This window comes from Heterodontus francisci, chromosome 44, assembly GCF_036365525.1.
Source record: "Heterodontus francisci isolate sHetFra1 chromosome 44, sHetFra1.hap1, whole genome shotgun sequence".
NCBI lineage: Eukaryota > Metazoa > Chordata > Chondrichthyes > Heterodontiformes > Heterodontidae > Heterodontus > Heterodontus francisci.
In genome coordinates this window covers 7,602,615-7,623,926 of record NC_090414.1, presented here as the reverse complement: position 1 = coordinate 7,623,926, position 21,312 = coordinate 7,602,615, and the positions used below count along the sequence as shown (strand labels likewise).

The 21,312-nt window shown below is 48.6% G+C and overlaps 1 protein-coding gene across 1 annotated transcript in view; it reads right to left on the bottom strand.

Moving 5' to 3' along the window:
- Window positions 1-684: 684 nt before the first annotated feature.
- LOC137355895 (probable G-protein coupled receptor 139) overlaps window positions 685-21,312 on the bottom strand; it is a 42,904-nt gene continuing 22,276 nt past the window's right edge. The window contains exon 2 of the mRNA XM_068021510.1: window positions 685-1,589. Coding sequence (XP_067877611.1) covers window positions 685-1,589 — 905 coding nt within the window. The remainder of the gene's footprint in view (window positions 1,590-21,312) is intronic.

The window sequence follows — 21,312 nt, the reverse complement described above, 5'->3', positions numbered from 1 at the left end:
ATCATTTTCAATGTTTTCAGTGTACGGCAGTGAATGTAACAGGTTATAAATAAGAATAAAGCTCAAAAGATAATTAATCATAAACAATCATAAAGGATTATAAAGATTTACAAAGTGTTGGGAAGAATTCTAAACAGTTTATAAAGGTTTGAAAAGTCTGTAAATGTTTATAAATGATTATGAAGAGTTACAAATAATTATCATAATTATAAAGATAAGAAAAGAATCAGAAAGATTCTGACTGCAGCTTCCTGTCACCATGGAAACAGGCCACGACCCAATCCTCCTTCATATGGGAAACAGGCCACGCCCCCACTCCACCGTCACCATGGGAAACAGGCTCCGTCCGAGTTCTCCATCACCAAATGAAACAGGCGCCGCCCCCACACCTTCGTCACCGGGGAAATAGGCCGGCCCCCACTCGTCCGTCACCGGGGAAACAGGACCCGCCCCCACTACTCCGTCACCGGGAAACAGGACGCGCCCCCGCTGTGATCATGGTGGCAGGCCCCACCCCGTTCAGTCTGCATGGTGAAAAGCCCAGTCCCGCTCTGTCACCATGGTGACAGGCCCCGCCCTCGCTCTGCCTCCATTTTGAAAGGCCACGCCCCCGCTCTGTCTTCATGATGACTGGTTCTGCCCCCGCTCTGTCTCCATGGTGACAGGCCCCGTTCCCTCCTCTGATCATTGAAAAAATTTAACAATTGCAGTGAAGGGATATTTCAGCACATTCTTCAACTGCTCTCTGAACAGAGTCTGGGTCACTGCGTAAATCGCAGTATTTGTGCAGCAACTTAGGAGCTGTAGCATGAAGCCCAATTCCATCAGAAAATCAGATAGATGAACAGACCGAAACCCCAAATATCGCATCCGGTACCATATAGAATACACCATTAACATTGCCCACAACAGGATGAAATTCCCCGAGATAACTAACAGTAAAAGGATGGATTTCCTTCGACCCTCCATCTCCGGGTCTCTGCGACTCTCCCCACTGTTGTGAGCCCATAGTCTCCTGCGCCCTCTGCTGCTCACTAAAATATGCTTGATGGTGAGAGCGTTGAGCAGCAGAATCTGCACAAATGGGATACACGGGGTTAGAATGTTGTGGAGGATCTCGATTGTTCCCCAGACCCTAGACAACTCTACACCCATTATTGGCAAACAAAACCAGGGGACGTTCGCCAGCGAATACCAACGTGTGAACATAAAATACCAGGGGATGTTCTTTAAACAGCTCAGCACAGTCACTGTTCCCACAACCACAGCCGCCGTTTTCTCACTGCAATATTTACTTTTCAGCTTCTGGCAGCAAATGGCCACAAATCGATCAAAGGTGAAAGTGACGGTGAACCAGACAGAACAGTCTGTGGCTGCGTAGAGCAGGACAGCGTGGATATTACACACGTGGATGTAATACACGAACAGGAACATAAATTGTTCCTGATAAACAATGGGAATGTGCCTCAATATCAGGTCCAGGATAATGACCAGTAGATCCGCCGCTGACATGGCCACCAGGTAGAGAGTGACACATTTGGAGAGACCGCACTTTCCCCGAGACAGGATCCCAATCGTCAGCAAGTTAACTGTGAAAAAGGGAAATAAACAGAGAAATTATACATCAGGCTGGAGCAAAGTTAACAGTTTGATTGAGGACGTATTGAGATTTATAAATGTGTTCCTGTATCCAGTGATGTATTAAAATGATTGGACCTGAATGAACAAATGAGAAGTTCTGTGATACGGTGGAATACAGGAGAGATTAAAGAATAAAAGGGTGATATTGAAATTGATAAACTGAATGTTGATCATAATCCTCCCCTCCCTCCTTTCCCCGTCTGGATTAAAAACGGTTCCATCTCTAATCTCTCCCAGTCCTGATGAAGGGTCACCGAACTGAAACATTAAACTCTGTTTCTCTTTCCACAAATGTTGCCAGACATGCTTAATATTTCCAACATTTCCTGTTTTATTATTAGATTTCCAGCACAGCAAATAGAAAACACGGGGTTAGAATGTTGTGGAGGAACTCGATTGTTCCCCAGACCCGAGAGAACTCTACACCCATTATTACCAAACAAAACTAGGGGACGTTCGCCAGCGGACCTGTGAAGATAAAATACCAGAAGATGTTCTTTAAACAGCTCAGCACAGCCACAACCACAGCCGAAGTTTTTTCACTGCAATATTTACTTTTCAGCTTCTGGCAACAAATGGCAACAAACCGATCAAAGGTGTTCTTGCATAGAAAGATTAATGTTGAAGTGACTGAGAGATTCTGTCTCAATGCTGGGGTGTGACGTGTATGTTTGTATGTGTGTGTGTGTGTGTGAGAGAGAGAGGGGGAGAGAGAGAGGGATAGAGAGTGTGTGTGTGTGTGACGGAGAGGCCATGTGTGTGCGAAACAAAGTCTGCGTGAGTGAGAGAGAGAGAACATGTGTGCCTGAGACAGTGCGTGTGTGTATGCGAGAGAGAGGGGAAGTTTGTGTGTGTGAGAGAGCACGAGCGTGTGTGTGTGTGTGAGAGAGAGAGAGATTGAGAGACTGTGTATGTGAAAGAGATTGAGTGTGTGTGTGTGTGTGAGAGAGAGAGAGAGAGAGAGTGTGTGTCTGTGTTAGAGAGAGAGAGAGTGTGTATGTGTGTGAGAGAGAGTGTGCGTGTGTGAGAGAGAAAGAGGGAGCACATGTTTGTGTGGGAGAGAGAGAGTGTGTGTGTGTTTGTGTGTATCTGTGTGTGTTTGTATGTGCGAAAGAGAGAGAGGGAGCGCGTGTGTGCGTTTGTGTGACAGGTAGAGTATGTATGCAGGAGAGATAGAGCGTGTGTGTGCGTGAGAGAGAGATTGTGTGTGATATAGTGCGTGTGTTAGTGTTTGTGTGTGTGAGAGAGTGCGTGTGTGTGAGAGAGAGAGCATGCGTGTGTGTAAAACAGAGAGTGTGTGTCTGAAACAGAGAGTGTGTGTGCTTGTGAAAGAGTGTGTGTGAGCGAAACAGAGAGTCTGTGTGTGCGAGAGAGAGAGCATATGTGTGTGTGTCTGAGAGACTGCGTGTGTGTGGCGGAGAGAGAATGTGTGTGTGTGAGATTGAGAGAGTGTGTGTGTGTGAGAGAGAGCGTGTGAGTGTGAAGGAGAGCGTGTGTTTGTGCTTGTGCTTGTGGGAGAGTGCGTGTGTGTATGTGTGTGTGAGAGAGAGAGCTTGAGAGACTGTGTGTGTGTGAGAGTGAGAAGGAGCGTGTGTGTGTGTGAGAGTGTGTGTGTGTGCGTGTGTGTGAGACATAGTGTGTGCCTGAGAGAGAGTTTATGTGTGTGTGTGACAGACTGACAGCGAGGGGGAGAGAGAGAGAGAGAGAGTGCGTGTCTGTGTGTGAGAAAGAGAGAGTGTGTTTGAGAGAGAGAGAGTGTGTGTCTGACAGAGAGAAAAACAGCGAGCACATGCGTGTGTCTGAGAGAGAGTGTGTGTGTGTGAGAGAGGGAGAGACAGCGTGTGTGTGTATCTGAGAGCGTGTGTGTGTGTTTGTGTGTGAAGAACAGAGGATGTGAGTGTGTGTTTGAGAGAGAGAGAGATTGAGAGACTGTGTGTATGTAAAAATAGATTGAGAGCGTGTTTGTGTGTGAGAGGGAGAGTGCGTGTGTGTGCATCTGAGAGAGAAAGTGCGTGTGTGTGAGAGAGAGTGTGTGCATGTGTTTGCGTATGAGAGAGAGTGTATGTGTGAGTGAGAGAGTGTGGGAGAGAGTGAGCGTGTGTGTGCGTGTGTGTGTCTGAGAGACAGTGTGCGTCTGAGAGACTGTGTCTGTCTGAGAGAATGTATGTGTGTATATGTGCCAGAGAAAGAGGGTGTATATGATGGCGAGCGTGAGTGTGTCTTTGGGAGAGCATGTGTGTGTCTGTGTCTGTGTGTGTGTCTGCGCGCGTGCATGTGTTTCTGAGAGAGAGCGTGTGCGTATGTGTGTGCGTGAGAGAGCTTTTGAGTGTGTGTGAGTGAGAGCGTGTGTGTATGTGTGTGCGTGAGAGAGCTTTTGAGTGTGTGTGAGTGAGAGCGTGTGTGTATGTGTGAGTGAGAGTGAGATATCGAGTGTCTGTGTCTGTGAGAGAGAGAGCGTGTGTGTGGGAGAGAGAGTGTGTGTGTTTAAGAGAGAGAGTGTGTGTGTGTAAGAGAGAGCTTGTGTCTGTGGGGGAGAGAGTGTGTGTGTTTGAGAGAAAAGCTATGTGTGTGTGTGAGAGAGAGAGAGAAAGAGCATGTGTGTGTTAGTGTGTGAGAGAGTGTATGTGTCTCTGAGAGAGTGGAGCGCGTGTGTGTGTGAGAGAGAGCCTGTGTCTGTGGGGGAGAGAGTGTGTGTGTTTGAGAGAAAAGGTATGTGTGTGCGTGAGAGAGAGAGAGAGAAAGAGCATGTGTGTGTGTGTGAGAGAGAGAGAGAGAGAGAGAGAGAGAGGAACAGAGAGAGCGCGAGAGAGATAGAGAGACAGTGTGTGCGTGAGAGAAAGTGAGGGTGCTTGAGAGAGAGTGAGTTTGTGAGAGAGTGGCAGCGTATGTGTCTGCATGTGTGTATATGTCTGTCTGAGAGAGAGAATGAATGTGTGTGTGTGAGAGAGAGAGCGCGTGTGTGCATATGTTTGTGTGAGAGAGTGAAAGAGAGCTTGTGTGTGCGTGCGTGTGTTTGTGAGAGAGAAGGAGAGAGTATGCGTGTGAGACACAGAAAGAGCGTTTGTGTGTGTGTGTATTTCTGAGAGAGAGTGCGTGTGTGTGAGAGAGAGTATGTGTGTCTGCGTACGTGCCTGAGAGAGTGTGTGTGAGGGAGAGTGTGTGCGTGTGTGAGAGAGAGAAAAAGAGAGCGTGTGTCTGTGTGTGTGAGAGAGAGACAGCATGTGTGTGTTGGGGTAAGAGAGAGCGTGTGTGTGTGGGAGAGAGTGTGTATGAGACAGAGTGTGTGTGTGTGTGTGAGAGAGATACAGAGAGCGTGTGTGTGTGTGAGAGAGAGCGTGTGTGTGTATGTGTGCGTGAGAGAGAGAGAGGGTGTGTGTCTGTGTGAGAGCGTGTGTGTGTGAGAGAGAGAGAGAAAGAGTATGCGTATGAGAGACTGAAAGAGCGTTTGTATGTCAGCGTGCGTGTGTGAGAGACACCTTGTGTTTGCGCTTGAGACAGAAAATGTGTGTTGTGTCTGAGAGAGCGTGCGTGTGTGTCTGTGTCTGAGAGAGCGCGTGTGTGTGTGAGTGTGTGTGTGTGAGCTACAGCACGTGTGTGTGTGCGTGAGAGCATGTGTGTGTGTGTGCGTGTGAGAGAGAGAGAGAACGTGCGTGTGTGAGAGAGGGAGAGCATGTGTGTGAGAGAGAGCGTGTGTCTGTGAGAGATAGCGTGTGTGTGTGTGTGAGAGTGTGTCTGTGAGAGAGAGAGCGTGTGTGGCTGAGAGAATGTATGTTTGCCTGTGTCTGAGATGGACAGCGTTTGAGAGAGAGACAGCGTGTATGTATGTCTGTGAGGGAGCGTGTGTGTGAAAGAGAGCATGTGTGTGCATATGTGTGTGTGCGAGAAAGAGCACGTCTGTGTCTGTGGGAGAGTGTGTGTGTGCGAGCGAGCGTGTGTGTGTGTGACAGAGAAGAGCATTTGTGTGTTGGGGGTAGAGAGAACGTGTCTGCGTGAGAGAGTGTGCATGTGAGAGAGAGTGCGTGTGTGTGTGAGAGGGAGAGCGAGAGAGAGAGAGGGTTGTGTGTGAGAGAGAGATAGAAGGTGTGTGTGACTGACAGAGAGAGAGCATGTGTGCGTGTGTGTGTGTGAGAGAGAAAGAACATGTGTGTGCTTTCGTGTGAGAGAGCGTGCGCGTCTGACAGAGCGCGTGTGTGTGTGAAACATAGATTATGTGTGTTTGTACAACAGTGAGTGTGTGTGTGTGAGAGAGACAGTGTGTGTGCATGTGTGTTTGTGAGTTTGAGAGAGAGAGTGTGTGTGAGAGAGAGAGACAGCACATATGTGTGTGTGTGTATGTGTGTGTGAGAGAGAGCATGTGTGTGAGAGAGAGAGCGTGTGTGTGCGTATGTTTGTGTGAGAGAGAAAGAGAGCGTGTGTGTGCGTGTGTGTGTGTCTGAGAGAGCGTGTGTGTGTATGTGTGTGTGACAGAGAGAAAGAGAGCGTGTGTGTATATGTGAGAGCGTGTGTGTGAGAGAGAGAAAGAGAGAGAGAGACAGTATGCGTATGAGAGACAGAAAGAGCGTTTGTGTGCCAGCGTGTGTGTGTGAGAGAGAGAGCGTGTGTGCGTGTGAGAGAGTGTGTGTGTGAGGGAGAGAGAGTGTGTGTGCTTGAAAGTGAGTGTGTGTGTGAGTGTGTGCGAGAGCGTGAATGTGTGTGAGAGAGAGATTGTGTGCGTGAGAGAGAGAGGGAAGGTTTGTGTGTTTGAGAGAAAGAGAGAGAGTATGTTTGAGAGAGAAAGACAGTGTGTGTGTCTGAGAGAGCGTGTGTGTGTATGTGTGTGTGTGAGAGAGAGAGGCAGAGACAGAGATAGAGACAGAGACAGAGCGTGTGTGTGAGAGAGAGCGTGCTTGTGTGTGAGATAGCGTGTCTGTCTGAGAGAGTACGTGTGTGCGTGTGTGTCTGTGTGTGCGTGTGTGTCTGTGTGTGTGTGTGTGCACGAGAGAGAGCTTGTATGTGTGTGAGAGAGAGAGGGTGTGTGTGTGTCTGTGTGAGAGTGTGTGTGTGTGTGTGTGTTTGTGTGTGTGAGCGAGAGAATGCGCGTGTGTGTGAGGGAGAGAGAAAAAGATAGTGTGTGTGTGTCAGAGAGCGTGCGTGTGTGTCAGAGAGCGTGTGTGTGTGTCAGAGGGAATCTGTGGTTGTGGGGCGGGTGTATGTATGTGTGTGAGAGAGTGTGTGTGTGTGTGTGAGTGTTTGTGTGTGTCAGAGAGCGTGTTTGTGCGTCGAAGAGCATGTGTGTGTGAGACAGTGTGTGTACGTGTGTGTGTCTGTGAGAGGGAGGCTGTGTGTGTTAGAGAGAGCGTGTGTGTGAGCGTTTGTGTGCGTGTGAGCGTCTGTGTGCGTGTGAGAGGCAGCGTGTGTGTGTGTGAGGGAGCATGTGTGTGTGTGAGGGAGCGTGCATGTGAGAGAGAGAGCGGGTGAGAGAGTGAGAGAGATAATGTGTGTGTAAGAGAGCGTGGGTGTGGGAGAGAGAGCATGTGTGTGTGAGAGAAGGACAGTGCGTATGTGGGAGTGAAGGAGAGTGTGTGCGCAAGAGAGAATGCGTGTGTGTGAGGAAGAGTGTCTGTGTGTTTGTGTGTGAGAGAGAGATGTGTGTGTGTGTGACTATGAGAGAGAGAGAATGTCTGCGTGTGTGACGGAGAGAGTGTGTGTGTGTGAGAGAGAGAGAGAGAGTATGTATGTGTGTTTGTGTGTGTGAGTGAGCGCGTGCGTGTGTGTGTGAGGGAGAGATATTATGTGCGTGTTTGGTAGACTGAGCATCTGTGTATCTGAAAGAAACAGTTTGTATGTATGAGAGAGGGAGCATGTGAGTTGTAGCTTCACCAGGTTGACACCTGATTTTGAGGTATGCCTAGTGCTGCTCCAGGCATGCCCTCCTGCACGCTTCATGAAACCAGGGTTGGTCTCCTGGCTTGATGATAATGGTAAAGTGGGAGTTATGCCGGGCCATGAGGTTGCCGATTGTGTTTGAGTACAATTCTGCTGCTGCTGATGGCCCACAGCGCCTCTTGGATGTCCAGTTGTGCATTGCTAGATCTGGTCGAAATCTATCCTATTTAGCAAGGTGGTAGTGCCACACAAAACGATGGGCGCTATCCTCAATGTGAAGGCGGGACTTCGTCTCCACAAGTGCTGTGCAGTGGTCACTCCTACCAATACTGTCATGGACAGAAGCATCTGTGGCTGGCAGATTGGTGAGGACGATGTCAAGTATGTTTTTCCCTCGTGTTGGTTCCTCCACCACCTGCCGCAGACCCAGTCTGGCAGCTATGTCCTTTAGGACTCGGCCTGCGCGGTCAGTAGTGGTGCTACCGAGCCACTCTTGGTGATGGACATTGACGTTCCCCACCCAGAGTACATTTTGTGCCCTTGCCACCCTCAGTGCTTCCTCCAAGTGGTGTTCAACATGGAGGAGTACTGAATCATCAGCTGTGGGAGGGCGCTAGATGGTAATCAGTAGGAGGTTATCTTGCCCATGTTTGACCTGATGCCATGAGACTTCATGGGGTCCAGAGTCGATGTTGAGGACTCCCAAGGCTACTCCCTCCCTACTGTGTACCACTGTGCCACCACCTCAGGTGGGTCTGTCCTGCCGGTGGGACAGGACAAACCCGGGTATGGTGATGGCAGCGGCTGGGACATTGTCTGTAAGGTATGATTCCGTGCGTATGACTATGTCAGGCTGTTGCCTGACCAGTCTGTGGGACAGCTCTCACAACTTTGGCACAAGCCCCCAGATGTTAATAAGGAGGACTTTGCAGGGTCGACAGGGCTGGGTTTGCCGTTGTCGTTTCCGGTGCCTAGGTCGATGCTCGGTGGTCCGTCCAGTTTCATTCCTTTTTCTAGACGTTATAGCGGTTAGATACAACTGAGTGGCTTGCTAGGCCATTTCAGAGGGCAGTAAGGGTTAACCACATTGCTGTGGGTCTGGAGTCACATGTAGGCCAGACCAGGTAGGGACAGCAGATTTCCTTCCCTAAAGGACATTAGTGAAACAGATGAGTTTTTACAACAATGAAAATGGTTTCATGGCCATCATTAGACTGGCTTTTATTTGTTCCATATTTATTAATTAAATTCAAATTCCACCTTTTGCTGTGGTGCGATTTTAAACTCAGTGCACCGAGAAGTATCCTGGTTCTCTCGGTTACTAGTCCAGTGATAATACCACTACGCCACCGCCTTCCCAGTCTGTTTGTCTGTATGTGTCTGTTTTTGTGTCTGTATGTTGGTATATCTGTCTGGCTCAGTGCCTGGGATCTGATAGGAGTATGTTTGCGCTTGTATGTGCGCGTGCACACGCGTGCGCGTATGTGTGTGTTTGTGTTTCGTTTTGTCTCTGCGTGTTTGTGCATCTGTCTGCTTCAGTACCTGGGATCTGATCGGAGTGTGTGTGTGTGTGTGTGTGTGTGTGTGTGTGTGTGTGTGTGTGTGTGTGTGTGTGTGTGTGTGTGTGTGTGTGTGTTTGCATATAGATTAGATTAGAACATTAGAACATTGCAGCGCATTACGGCCCTCGATGTTGCTCTGTCTATCTCAGTGCTTGGGGTCTGATCAATGTCCGTGTTTGTGTATGTGTATGTGTGTGGCTGTCTGTGTCTGTCTGTCTGCTTGTTTGTATATCTGTCTGGCTCAGTGCCTGAGGACGAATCGGTTTGTGTATGTGTGTGTGTTTGCGTGTATGAGTTTGTATAGCAGTCTGGCTCAGTGAATGGGGTCTGATCGCTGTGTGTTTCTCTCTGTCTGTCCCTGTTTGTGTGTATGAGTTTGTATATCTGTCTGGCTCAGCGCCTGGCGTCTGATCGGGGTACATGTGTTGGTGTGTCTGTGTTTGGGTGTCTATTTCTCTGTCTGTGTCTGTGTTTGTGCATGAGTGTTTGTATATCACTGTGGCTCAGCACCTGGGGTGTGCTCGGTGTGTGTGCGTGTGTGTGTGTGTATGTGTGTGTCTTGTGTCTGTGTGCATGAGTTTGTAGATCTGTCTGACTCAGTGCCTGGGGCATGATCGCTGTGTGTTTCTGTCTATCTGATTCTGTTTCTGCGTATGAGTTTGTATATCTGATGTAGATAGTCCAAACATGGAAGGGGCCGTACTGGACCTGGTATTGGGGAATGAGCCCGGCCAGGTGGTCGAAGAGACAGCAGGGGAGCATTTTGGGGACAGTGACCATAATTTCGTACGTTTTAAGTTACTTGTGGATAAGGATAAGAGTAATCCTGGGGTGAAGGTGCTAAGTTGGTGGAAGGCTAATTATTACAATATTAGACAGGAACGGAAGAATTTAGGTAGGGGCGGCTGTTTGAGGGTAAATCAACATCGGACGTGTGGGAGACCTTCAAACGTCAGTTAATTAGAATCCAGGACTGGCATGTTCCTGTGAGGAAGAAGGATAAGTTTGGCAGTTTTCTGGAACCTTGGATAACGAGGGATATTGTGAGACCAGTTGAAAAGCAAAAGGAAGCATTCGTAAGGGCTTAGAAGGCTGGGAATAGACGAAGCCCTTGAGGAATATAAAGAAAGTAGGAAGAAACATAAGCAAGGAATAAGCAGGGCTAAAAGGGGTCATGAAAAGTCATTGGCAAACAGGATTAAGGAAAATCCCAAGGCTTCTTATACGTATATAAAGAGCAAGAGGGTAGCCAGGTAAAGGGTTGGCCCACTCAAGGACTGAGGAGATAATTTATGTGTGGAGCCAGAGGAAATAGGCGAGGTACTAAATTAGTACTTTGCATCAGCATTCACCAAGGAATGATGAGTCTAGGGACGGGAGTGTACATAGTCTGGGTCATGTTATCAAAAAGAGGAGGTGTTGGGTGTCTTGAAAAATATTAAGGTAGATAAGTCCCCAACGCCTGATGGGAACTACCACAGAATACTGAGGAAGGCAAGAGAGGAAATTGCTGGGGCCTTGACATAAATCTTTGTATTCTCATTGGCTATAGGTGAGGTCCCAGAGGACTGGAGATTTGCCAATGATGTTCCTTTGTTTAAGAAGGGTAGCAAGGATAATCCAGGAAATTACAGGCCGATGAGCCTGACGTCAGTGATCGGGGCATTATTGGAGAGGATTTTCCGGGACAGGATTTAATCCCATTTGGAAACAAATGAACTTATTAGCGAGAGGCAGCATGGTTTTGTGAAGGGGAGGTCGTGTCTCACTAATTTGATTAAGTTTTTTGAGGAAGTGACGAAGATGATTGATGAAGGAAGGGCAGTAGATGTTGTGTACATGGACTTCAATAAAGCCTTAGACAAGATCCCTCATGACAGACTAGTGCAAAAGTTGAAGTCACACGGGATCAGAAGTGAGCTGGCAAGATGGATACAGAACTGGATTGGTCATAGAAGACAGAGGGTAGCAGTGGAAGGGTGCTTTTCTGAATGGAGGGCTGTGACTAGTGGTGTTCCGCAGGGATCAATGCTGGGACCTTTTCTCTTTGTAGCACAGCTAAATGATTTGGAGGAAAATGTAGCTGGTCTGATTAGTAAGTTTGTGGATGGCACAATGGTTGGTGGAGTTGCGGATAATGATGAGGATTGTCAGAGGATGCAGCAGGATATAGATTGGTTGGAGTCTTGGGCGGAGAAATGGCAGCTGAAGGTTAATTCGGACAGATGAGAGGTAATGCATTTTGGAAGTCTAATGCAGGTGGGAAGTGTACAGTAAATGGCAGTACCCTGAGGAGCATTGACAGGCAGAGAGATCTGGGCATACAGGTCCACAGGTCACTGAAAGTGGCAACGACGTGGAGAAGACATACAAAGAACAAAGAACAAAGAACAGTACAGCACAGGAACAGGCCATTCGGCCCTCCAAGCCTGCGCCGATCTTGATGCCTGCCTAAACTAAAACCTTCTGCATTTCCAGGGACCATATCCCTCTATTCCCATCCTATTCATGTATTTGGCATGATGCATCTTAAACGTCATTATCGTACCTGCTTCCACCATCTCCCCCCCCACCCCCCCCCCCCACCCCCAGCAGCAAGTTCCAGGTACTCACCACTCTCTGTGTAAAGATCTTGCCTCGCACATACCCTCTAAACTTTGCCCCTCTCACCTTAAACCTATGTCTCCTACCAACTGACTCTTTCTCCCTGGGAAAAAGATTCTAACCATCCAGACTGTCCAGCATGCGAATCTGTGCTGACCACACTAGAGCCCTTTCCAGCATGCGGCACTTTTCTGACCTCACTATAGCCCTGTCAAGCATGGGGCAGTGCGCTGGAGACACACGGTCCCTGCCCAGCATGGGACACGTGCTGACCACACTGGAGACATACATAGCATGGACCACTGTGCTGACTACTCTAGAGCCCTGCCCAGCATGGGACATGTGAGAACGACACTACAGATCTGCCCAGAATGGGACAATGTGGTGACCACACTAGAGCCCTGCCCAGCATGGCGCATTGGACTGGCCACACTAGCGCACTGTCTAGCATAGGGCACTGTGCTGACTACACTAGAACCCTGCCCAGTTTGGGGTACTGTGCAGACCGTACCAGAGCACTGTCCAGCATGCAGCACTGTACAGACAGTACTAGAGTCCTTTCCAGCATGGGGCACAGTGCTGACCACACTAGAGACCTGCCCAGAGTGGGACACTGTACTGACCACACAAGAGCCCTGCCCAGTAGGGGGCACTGCGCTGACTACACTAGAACCCTACCCAGCTTGGGGCAATGTTCTGACCATACTAGATCTCTGCCCAGCATGGGATACTGTGCAGACCGTACTGGAGCACTGTCCAGCATGGAGCACTGTGCTCGACCGTACTAGAGCCCTTCCCAGCGTGGGGCACTGTGCTGATCACACGAAAGACCTGCCCAGCATGGGGCATTGTGCTGATCACGAAAGAACCCTGACCAGTTTCGGGGCAATGTTCTGACGACACGAGAAGCCTGCCAAGCATGGGGCACTGTGCTGACCACGCAAGAACACAGTCCAGTTTGGGGCAATGTTCTGACCATACTAGACCCCTGCCCAGCAGGGGGCACTGTTCTGACGACACGAGACTCGTGCCCAGCGTGTGGCACTGTGCTGACCACACTAGAGACCTGCCCAGAATGGGACACTGGACTTACCACACTAGAGCCCCGCCCAGCATGGGGCACTGGACTGACCACACTAGCGCCCAGTCCAGCATGGGGCCCTGTGCTAACTACAATTGAACCCTGCCCAGTTTGGGGCAATGTTCTGACCACAGTTGAGCCCTGTTCAGCATGGGGCATTGTGCTGACCACACTAGAACCGTTCCAGCATGGGGCACTGTGCTGAACACACCAGAGCCCTGTCGAGCATGGGCACTGTGCAGCGCACTCTAAAGCCCTGTCCAGCATGGGACAGTGTGTTGACCACACTAGATCGCTGCCGAACACGGGGCACTGTACTGAGCGCCCCAGAGGTGTACGCAGCATGGGTCACTATACTGGCCGCACTAGAGCCCTGTCTAGCATGGGGCCCAGTGCTGACTGCACAAGCGCCCTGTCAAGCAGGGGCACTGTGCTGACCACATTTGAGCCCTGCCCAGCATGGGGCACTGTGCTGACCACACTGGAGCCCATTCCAGCATGGGGCACTGTGCTGACCACACCAGATCCCGATCAAGAATGGAACACTGTGCTGACCACACGAGAGCCCTGCCCAGCAAGGTACACTGTGCTGACGACAGTCGAACCGTGCCCAGCAGGTGGCACTGTACTGACCGCACAAGTACCGTGCCCAGCATGGGGCACTGTGCTGACCCCAGTGGAGCCATGTCCAGCATGGGGCACTGTGCTGTCCACAATAAACCCTGCCCCATGTGCGGCACTGTGCTGACCACACTAGAGCACTGACCAGCATGGGGCACTGTGCTGACCACACTAGTGCCCTGTCCAGTTTGGGACAATGTACTGACCATACCAGAACCCTGCCCAGCATGCGGCACATTGCTGACCACACTAGATCTCTGCCCAGAATGGGGCCCTGTGCTGACCACACTGGAGCCTTGTCCAGCGTGGGGCACTGTGCTGACCACACTAGAACCCTGCCCAGACGGGGCACTATGCTGAGCACACCAGAGCCATCTCCTACGTGGGGCACTGTGCTGGTCACACTAAAGCCCTACACAGCATGGGCCACGGTGCTGACGGCACTCGAGCCTTGCCAGCATGGGGCACTGTGCTGACCACACGAGAGACCTGCAGAGCATGGGGCACAGTCCTGAACACATTAGCGCCCAGTACAGCATGGGGCACTGTGCTGACTACAATAAAACCCTGCCCAGCATGAGGCACTGTGCTGACCGCACTAGATCCATGCCCAGCATGGGGCCCTTTGCTGACCATACGAGATCCCTGCCCAACATGGGGCACAGTGCTGACCACACTAGATCCCTGCTCAGCATGGGACGCTGTGCTGACCACACTAGATCCCTGCCCAGCATGCGACACTTTGCTGACCACACTAAAGCCCTGCCCAGCAAGGGATAGTGCGCTGACTACAGTAGAGCCCTGTCCAGCATGGGGCACTCTGCAGACCACACTAAAGCCTTGCCCAGCAAGGGATAGTGCGCTGACCACAGTAGAGCCCTGTCCAGCATAGATTATTGTGCTGACCACACTAGAGCCCTGCCCAGCATGTGGCTCTGTGCTGACCACAGTAGAGCCCAGCGCCGCATTGGGCACTGTGCTGACCACACTAGAGCCCTGCCTAGCAAGGGACACTGTGCTGGCCAAACTAGCGCCCTGCCAGCATGGGGTACTGTGCTACCACAGTAGAGCCCTGTCACGCATGGGACACTGTGCTGACCACACTGGAGACCTGTCACGCATGGGACACTGTGCTGACCACACTGGAGCCCTGTCACGCATGGGACACTGTGCTGACCACAGTAGAGCCCTGTCACGCATGGGGCACTGCGATGATTTCCCTCGAGACCTGCCCAGCATGTGTCTCTGTGCTGACCACACTGGAGGCAGACCAACAAGGGGTACTGTGGTGACCACACTGGAGCCCTGCCCAGCATGGGTAACTGTGCTGACCAGACTGGAGCCCTGTCCAGCATGTGGCATGTGCTGACCACACTGGAGCCCTGTCCAGCATGGGGTACTGTGCTGACCACACTCGAGCCCTGTGCAGCATGGGGTACTGTGCTGACCACACTCGAGCCCTGCCCCACTTGCAGCACTGTGCTGACAGCACTAGACCCCTGCCCAGCATGGCGTACTGTGCTGGCCACACTGGAAGTGCCTGGCTCTGTGGTTCATATCATTTTATTGATCGCAGTTTCCATACCATCAGCACCAGTTGGGCTGTTGAACCGAAATTCGCAGCCAGGAAGAGATATGCACGGAAAGAAATTCAGTTTAGAAGGTGATTTGGGAAAAGATTGAAGGTGCAAGATTTTCCAGAATATGGTAATGTGTAGGGGAATGGGATTAATTGGAGGGGTGAGGCCATGGAGGGATTCAAACACAAGAATGAGAATATTAAAGTTAAGGTGCTGCCAGAGCGGGAGCCAATGCAGATCAGTGAGCACAGGGATGATGTGTGATCGGGATTTGTTGTGAGTTAGGATACAGGCAGCAGAGTTCTGGATGGACTATGGTTTATGGAGATTCATAACTCGAAGGGTGACCAGGAAAGAATTGGAATAGTCAAGTGTGGTTTAACAAAGGCACGGATGATTGTTTTTGCAGCAGATGGGCTGAGGCAGAGGTGGAGATGGGTGATATTACAGAGGTGGTAGTAGGCAGTTTGGTGATGGAGAGAATGTGGAGATGAACTCAGCTCAGGTCAAAATAGAACACAGAAGTTGCAAGCAGTCTGGTTATGCCTCAGACATTGGCCAGGGTAGGGTATGTGTTTCACAGATAGCGGATGTAGTTTTTGATGGTGACCAATGACACTGGATTCCGTCTTCCCAAAACTTACATTACAGGAAAATATTTCAGTGAAACAGGGTTTACAGATCTCCTAGCTGGAAGTAGAGACAGCAGCAACAGCGAAGCAAAGGGAGAAAATGACAAGAGCTGTAATACCTTTGGCAATGGTTTATAGAGCTAACAACTGGAGAGATTCACCAGGAATAACAACAGCAGCAAGGAAGGTGGAGTACACTACAAGAGCAGTAATGCATTTAACCATGATTTATAGAATTAATAGCTGGATAGAGAGACTTACACTGGGCACCAATAATGGACAGGATGGGATAGTAAATATATTGAACAATCTGAAGTGTGCGATAGTTCTGAAAGTCTAATGAGAACTAATCATAATATGTAGAAAGATCATGAAGAACTGAGGATAAACTTCTTCCCATTGTTGTAACATTCAAATCTATTTTTCACAGATTCTGACCCATTGTTGTAACATTCCAATCTATCGTTTAACCATAAGGTTAAAACCACAGATGGGGAGAGGTTTGTCACGTGACAGTCACCCACTGATTCAAACATGGTAGCAGTGTTTCTCTCCTTGCTAAACCTCCTAAGTCTTGGTTCCTGCTGGGATGAGCAGCCATTTCATCTCTACCTCACATGCCTTGCAATGCAGGATGCAATGTTGCAAATTTGATGACCACCCTAAGCTGCTAGCAAAGTCATCCTTCATCTTTCCTCTCTTAAATTTCTTCCAAAAATTTTAATTCAGATCTGCATCCAATGGATTGAAGAAAATTAATTCATCAAAACAGTTGCCGTGACAATAACCAATTTGCCCCTCATCCCTTCATAGTTTCCTTTGCTGAGATTTAAGACTCTAGATTCTGATTGAACTGCATCACTTTCAAAATTAATGTAAAATTCCATCATTTCATGGTCACTCTTTCCTAAAGGATCCTTTAAAATAAGATTATTAATTAGCCCTTTTTCATTGCACAATACTAGAATTTAATATATTCCCGAGTTGTTTCCTCAACGTATTGCTCCAGAACATCATCTCGGATACAATCCAAGAATTTGTCCCACACAACAGTCGTACCAATAAAGTTTACCGAGTCTTTATGTAAATTCAAATTCCCCAATGGTTACTGTATTACCCTTGTTGCACAATTGGAGAAATTTCTGGAGGGGACAATCCAGGAGAAAAAAAAAAGATTTGTTGCTTGGAAAAACAGGGGATAATAACCAGTGAGCAACATCGATATGCTAATGACAAATGCTGTGTGGCAAACTTCAACATCAACAACTTATATATATATAGTGCCTTTAACTTCATAAAACACCTGGAGATGCTTCACAGGAGCATTATAAAGCACAGTATGACACTGAGATGCAACGGGAGGTATTCGGTCAGATAAACAACAGCCTAGTGAAAGAGGTAGGTTTTAAGAAGTGTCTTAAAGGAGGAAAGCCAAGTGAAGAGGCAGAGAGGTGCAGGGAGGATATTTCAGAGCTTCGGACCCTGTCAGCTGAAGGCACGGCGCCAGTGGTGCGGTGATTAAAATCAGGGATACACAAGAGGCCAGAATTAGAGGTGCACAGATATCTCGGTGGGTAGTGTAGCTGGAGGAGGTTGTAGAGATAGGGAGAGGCGAGGCCATGGAGGCATCTGAAAACAAGGATGAGAATTTTAAAATCAAGGCATTGCTTGACTGGGAGCCAATGCTGGTCAGTGATAGATGAACGGGAGTTGGTGTGAGCTAAGGCCTGGGCAGCAGAGTATTGAATGATCTCAAGTTTACAGAGAGCAGAATGTGGGAGATCAGCCAGGAGTGAGTTGGGACAATCAAATCTAGAGATGACGCAGGCAGAATGAGGTGCGGCAGCAGATGGGCTGAGACGGGTGAAGTCGGGCGCTGTTACTGAGATGGAAATAGCGGTTGTAATGATATCCTGAAAATGAGGTTGAAACCTTATTTAGTGGTCACATTTGACACCAAGGTTGTAAATAGACCGTATGAATCTCAGACTGTTACCAGGGAGAGGGATGGAATCAATAGCAAAGGAACAGAGTTAGAGTGGGAGTAAAAGTATGACTTCAGTCTTCCCAATATTTAATTGGAGGAAATTTCTGCTCATCTGGTACTGGATGTCGGATAAGCAGTCTGATAATTTAACAATAGTGCAGGAGTGGAGAGAGGTGGTGATGTGGTAAACTTGATGGAGTTCTTTGATGAAACAATGGAGAGGGTTGATGAGGGTGTGTGATTGAAGTTGTAAATGTTTACTTTCAAAAGGTGATCAAGTGACTTTCAGTAGACAGGTTAGGAAAACTGAACCCTATGGACTAAAGGGACAGTGACAATGTGGATATAACATTGCTAAAGAACAATAAACAGAGAGATGTGGTGAAAGGTTGTTGTTCAGACTCGATGGGAGTATACAGTGATGTTCACAGGGCATGGTATTAGGACCACTGCTCTTTTTGCTCTTGAAAATCCCAGGGTGGGTAGGGCAGAGACCCCTCCTCCTCCTGCTTTACAGAGCTTCCCCTCTCTGCAGCCACTGCTCCATTTGTTGATCATGATACGGACCCAGAGACACTGTAATTACAGTCCCCATACCTCATCCAGAGTTGGGTCACCAAATCCTCTGCCCTCCCTGAATGTCCGCAACAGCTCACATACGCAACCTTCAGAAAACCATCCACAGCATCTTCACTAACTTTACAATAGCAGAAATAAGTCAAAAGGCCATCATCTGTAGTTGGATGCCTGGTCCTTTTAAATAACAGTTGAGGGGGTTCTTCGTGCTGCTAAATGTCTGTTCAGCTGTGAGTGACTGACACAGGGGGTCAATGGACATGTACAGACCAAGTTGGAAAGACAAACATCAAAGCTGCTGGAACGGCTGATTGACGCCATATTCAGATCCCTCCTCACACTTCAGACACACACACGTTACACCCACGCGAGCATCCCGGCCAGCCTGGCTGTCCTGCACAATGTGCAGGATCGGACCATCAGTGCAGCTCATAACATTTTATGGATACAAACAACCACAGCACCAGTGGAGCTGCAGAGATGAAATGTGTGGTCAGGAAGAGAGACAGAGGGAAAGAAACTCACCTTAAAAGGGGGATTAGAAAAATACTTTAATATGAACAAGTTTCAGAAATCTTGGAAATGGACAGGGGACTGGGATAATAAGAGGGGTGAGGACATGGAGGGATTTGATCACATGACACAGTGGCGCAGAGATTAGCACCGCAGCCTCACAGCTCCAGCGACCCGGTTCAATCCGGGTACTGCCTGTGCGGAGTTTGCAAGTTCTCCCTGTGTCTGCGTAGGTTTCCTCCGGGTGCTCCGAATTCCTCCAACATGCCAAAGACTTGCAGGTTGATAGGTAAATTGGCCATTAGAAATTGCCCCTAGTATAGGTAGGTGGTAGGGAAAATTTAGGGACAGGTGGGGATGTGGTAGGAATATGGGAATTAGTGTAGGATTAGTATAAATGGGTGTTTGATGGTCGGCACAGACTCGGTGGGCCGAAGGGCCTGTTTCAGTGCTGTATCTCTAAACTAAACTAAACTGAATGAGAATATTAAAATTGAGGTGTTACTGGACCAAAAGCCAATGTAGATCAGTGAGCACAGGGATGTTGGCTGAACAGAATTTAATAATTTAATGTAACTTAAAAGATGACAGCAGAGTTTTGGATGACCACAAGGTTACAGAGAGTAGAATGTGTGAGACGAGTCCGGACTGTGTTGGAATAGTCAAGTTCTCTCTCTCTCTCTCTCTCTCTCTCTCTCTCTCTCTCCTCTCTCTCTCTCTCATCTCTCTCTCTCTCTCTCTCTCTCTCTCTCTCTCTCTCTCTCTCTCTCTCTCTCTCTCTCTCTCTCTCTCTCTTCTCTCTCTCTCTCTCTCTCTCTCTCTCTCTCTCTCTCTCTCTCTCTCTCTCTCCTCTCTCTCTCTCTCTCTCTCTCTCTCTCTCTCTCTCTCTCTCTCTCAATGCAGCACAGTACAGGCCCTACGGCCCACGATGTTGCGCCGAACCTTTAACCGACTCTAAGATCAAACTAGCTACATACCCTTCATTCTACGATCATCCATGTACCTATCCAAGAGTCGCTTAAATGTCCCTAATGTATCTGCTTCTGCTGCACCGCTGGCAGTGCATTCCACGCACCCACCACTCTCTGTGTAAAAAACCTACCTCTGACATCTCCCGAAACCTTCCTCCAATCACCTTAAAATTATGGCCCCTGGTGATACACTTTCCGCCCTGGGAAAAAGTCTCTGTCTGTCCACTCTATCTATGCCTCTCATCATCTTGTACCCCTCTATCAAGTCACCTCTCATCCTTCTTCGTTCCAATGAGAAAAGCACGAGCAGCCTCAATCTTTCTTCGTAAGACATGCCTCCAGTCCAAACAGCATCCTGATAAAACTCCCTTGCACCCTCTCTAAAGCTTCCACATCCTTCCTCGAATGAGGCGACCAGAACTGACACAATATTCCAAGTGTGTTCTAACCAGTACTTTATAGAGCTGCAGCATAACCTCGCGGCTCTTAAACTCAATCCCCCTGTTAATGAAAGCCAACACACCATACGCCTTCTTAACAACCCTATCAACTTGGGTTGCAACTTTGAGGGATCTATGCACGTGGACCCCAATATCCCTCTGTTCCTCCACACTACCAAAAATCCTGTCTTTCAGCCTGTATTCTGCATTCAAATTCGACCTTCCAAAATGAATCACTTCACAGTTTTCCAGGTTGAACTCCATCTGCCACTTCTCAGCCCAGCTCTGCATTCTGTCTATGAGCCGTTGCAACCTACAACAGCCTTCCACACTATCCACAACTCCAGCAACCTTCATGTCATCGGCAAACATGCTAACCCAGCCTTCCACTTCCTCATCAAAGTCATTTATATAAATCACAAAGAGCAGAGGTCCCAGAACAGATCCCTGCGGAACACCACTGGTCACCGAGCTCCAGGCCGAATACTTTCCATCTACTACCACCCTCTGTCTTCTATGGGCCAGCCAATTCTGTATCCAGACAGCCAACTATTCCCGTATCCCATGCCTCCTTACTTTCTGAATGAGCCTCCTATGGAAAACCTTATCAAACGCCTTGCTAAAATCCATATACACCACATCCACTGCTCTTCTTTTTGTATTCAATTTCTCCTGCAATACATGCTAATATTCGATTAGTTTCATAGTTATGTGCTGTACATGCTCAATAACCTTATACAATGCATGCACTGGGACACCCAGATCCTCCTGCATCTTCGAGCTCTGAAATCTCTCACCATTCAGATATTTTTTTTATTCTTCCTTCCAAAATGGACAATTTCACATTTTCCCACACTATACTCAATTTGTCAGATCTTTGCCATTCACTTAACCTATCTATATCCCTTTGTAGCCTCCATATGTCTTCTTCACAACTTACTTTCCTACCTATCTTTGTGTCATCAGCAAATTTAGCAACCATACCTTCTGTCCCTTCATCCAAGTTATTTCCACAAGTTGTAAAAAGTTGAGTCCCCAGCACCGATCCCAGTGGCACACCACTCGTTACATCTAACCAAACAGAAAATGAGCCGTTATTGCCTACTTTCTGTTCCCTGTTAGCTCGCCAATCTACTATCCATGCCAACATGTTATCACCTAGACCATTAGTTTTTAATTTCCCGCAATAATTTTTGACGTGCCACCTTCGCAAATGCCTTCTGGAAATCGAAATACAGA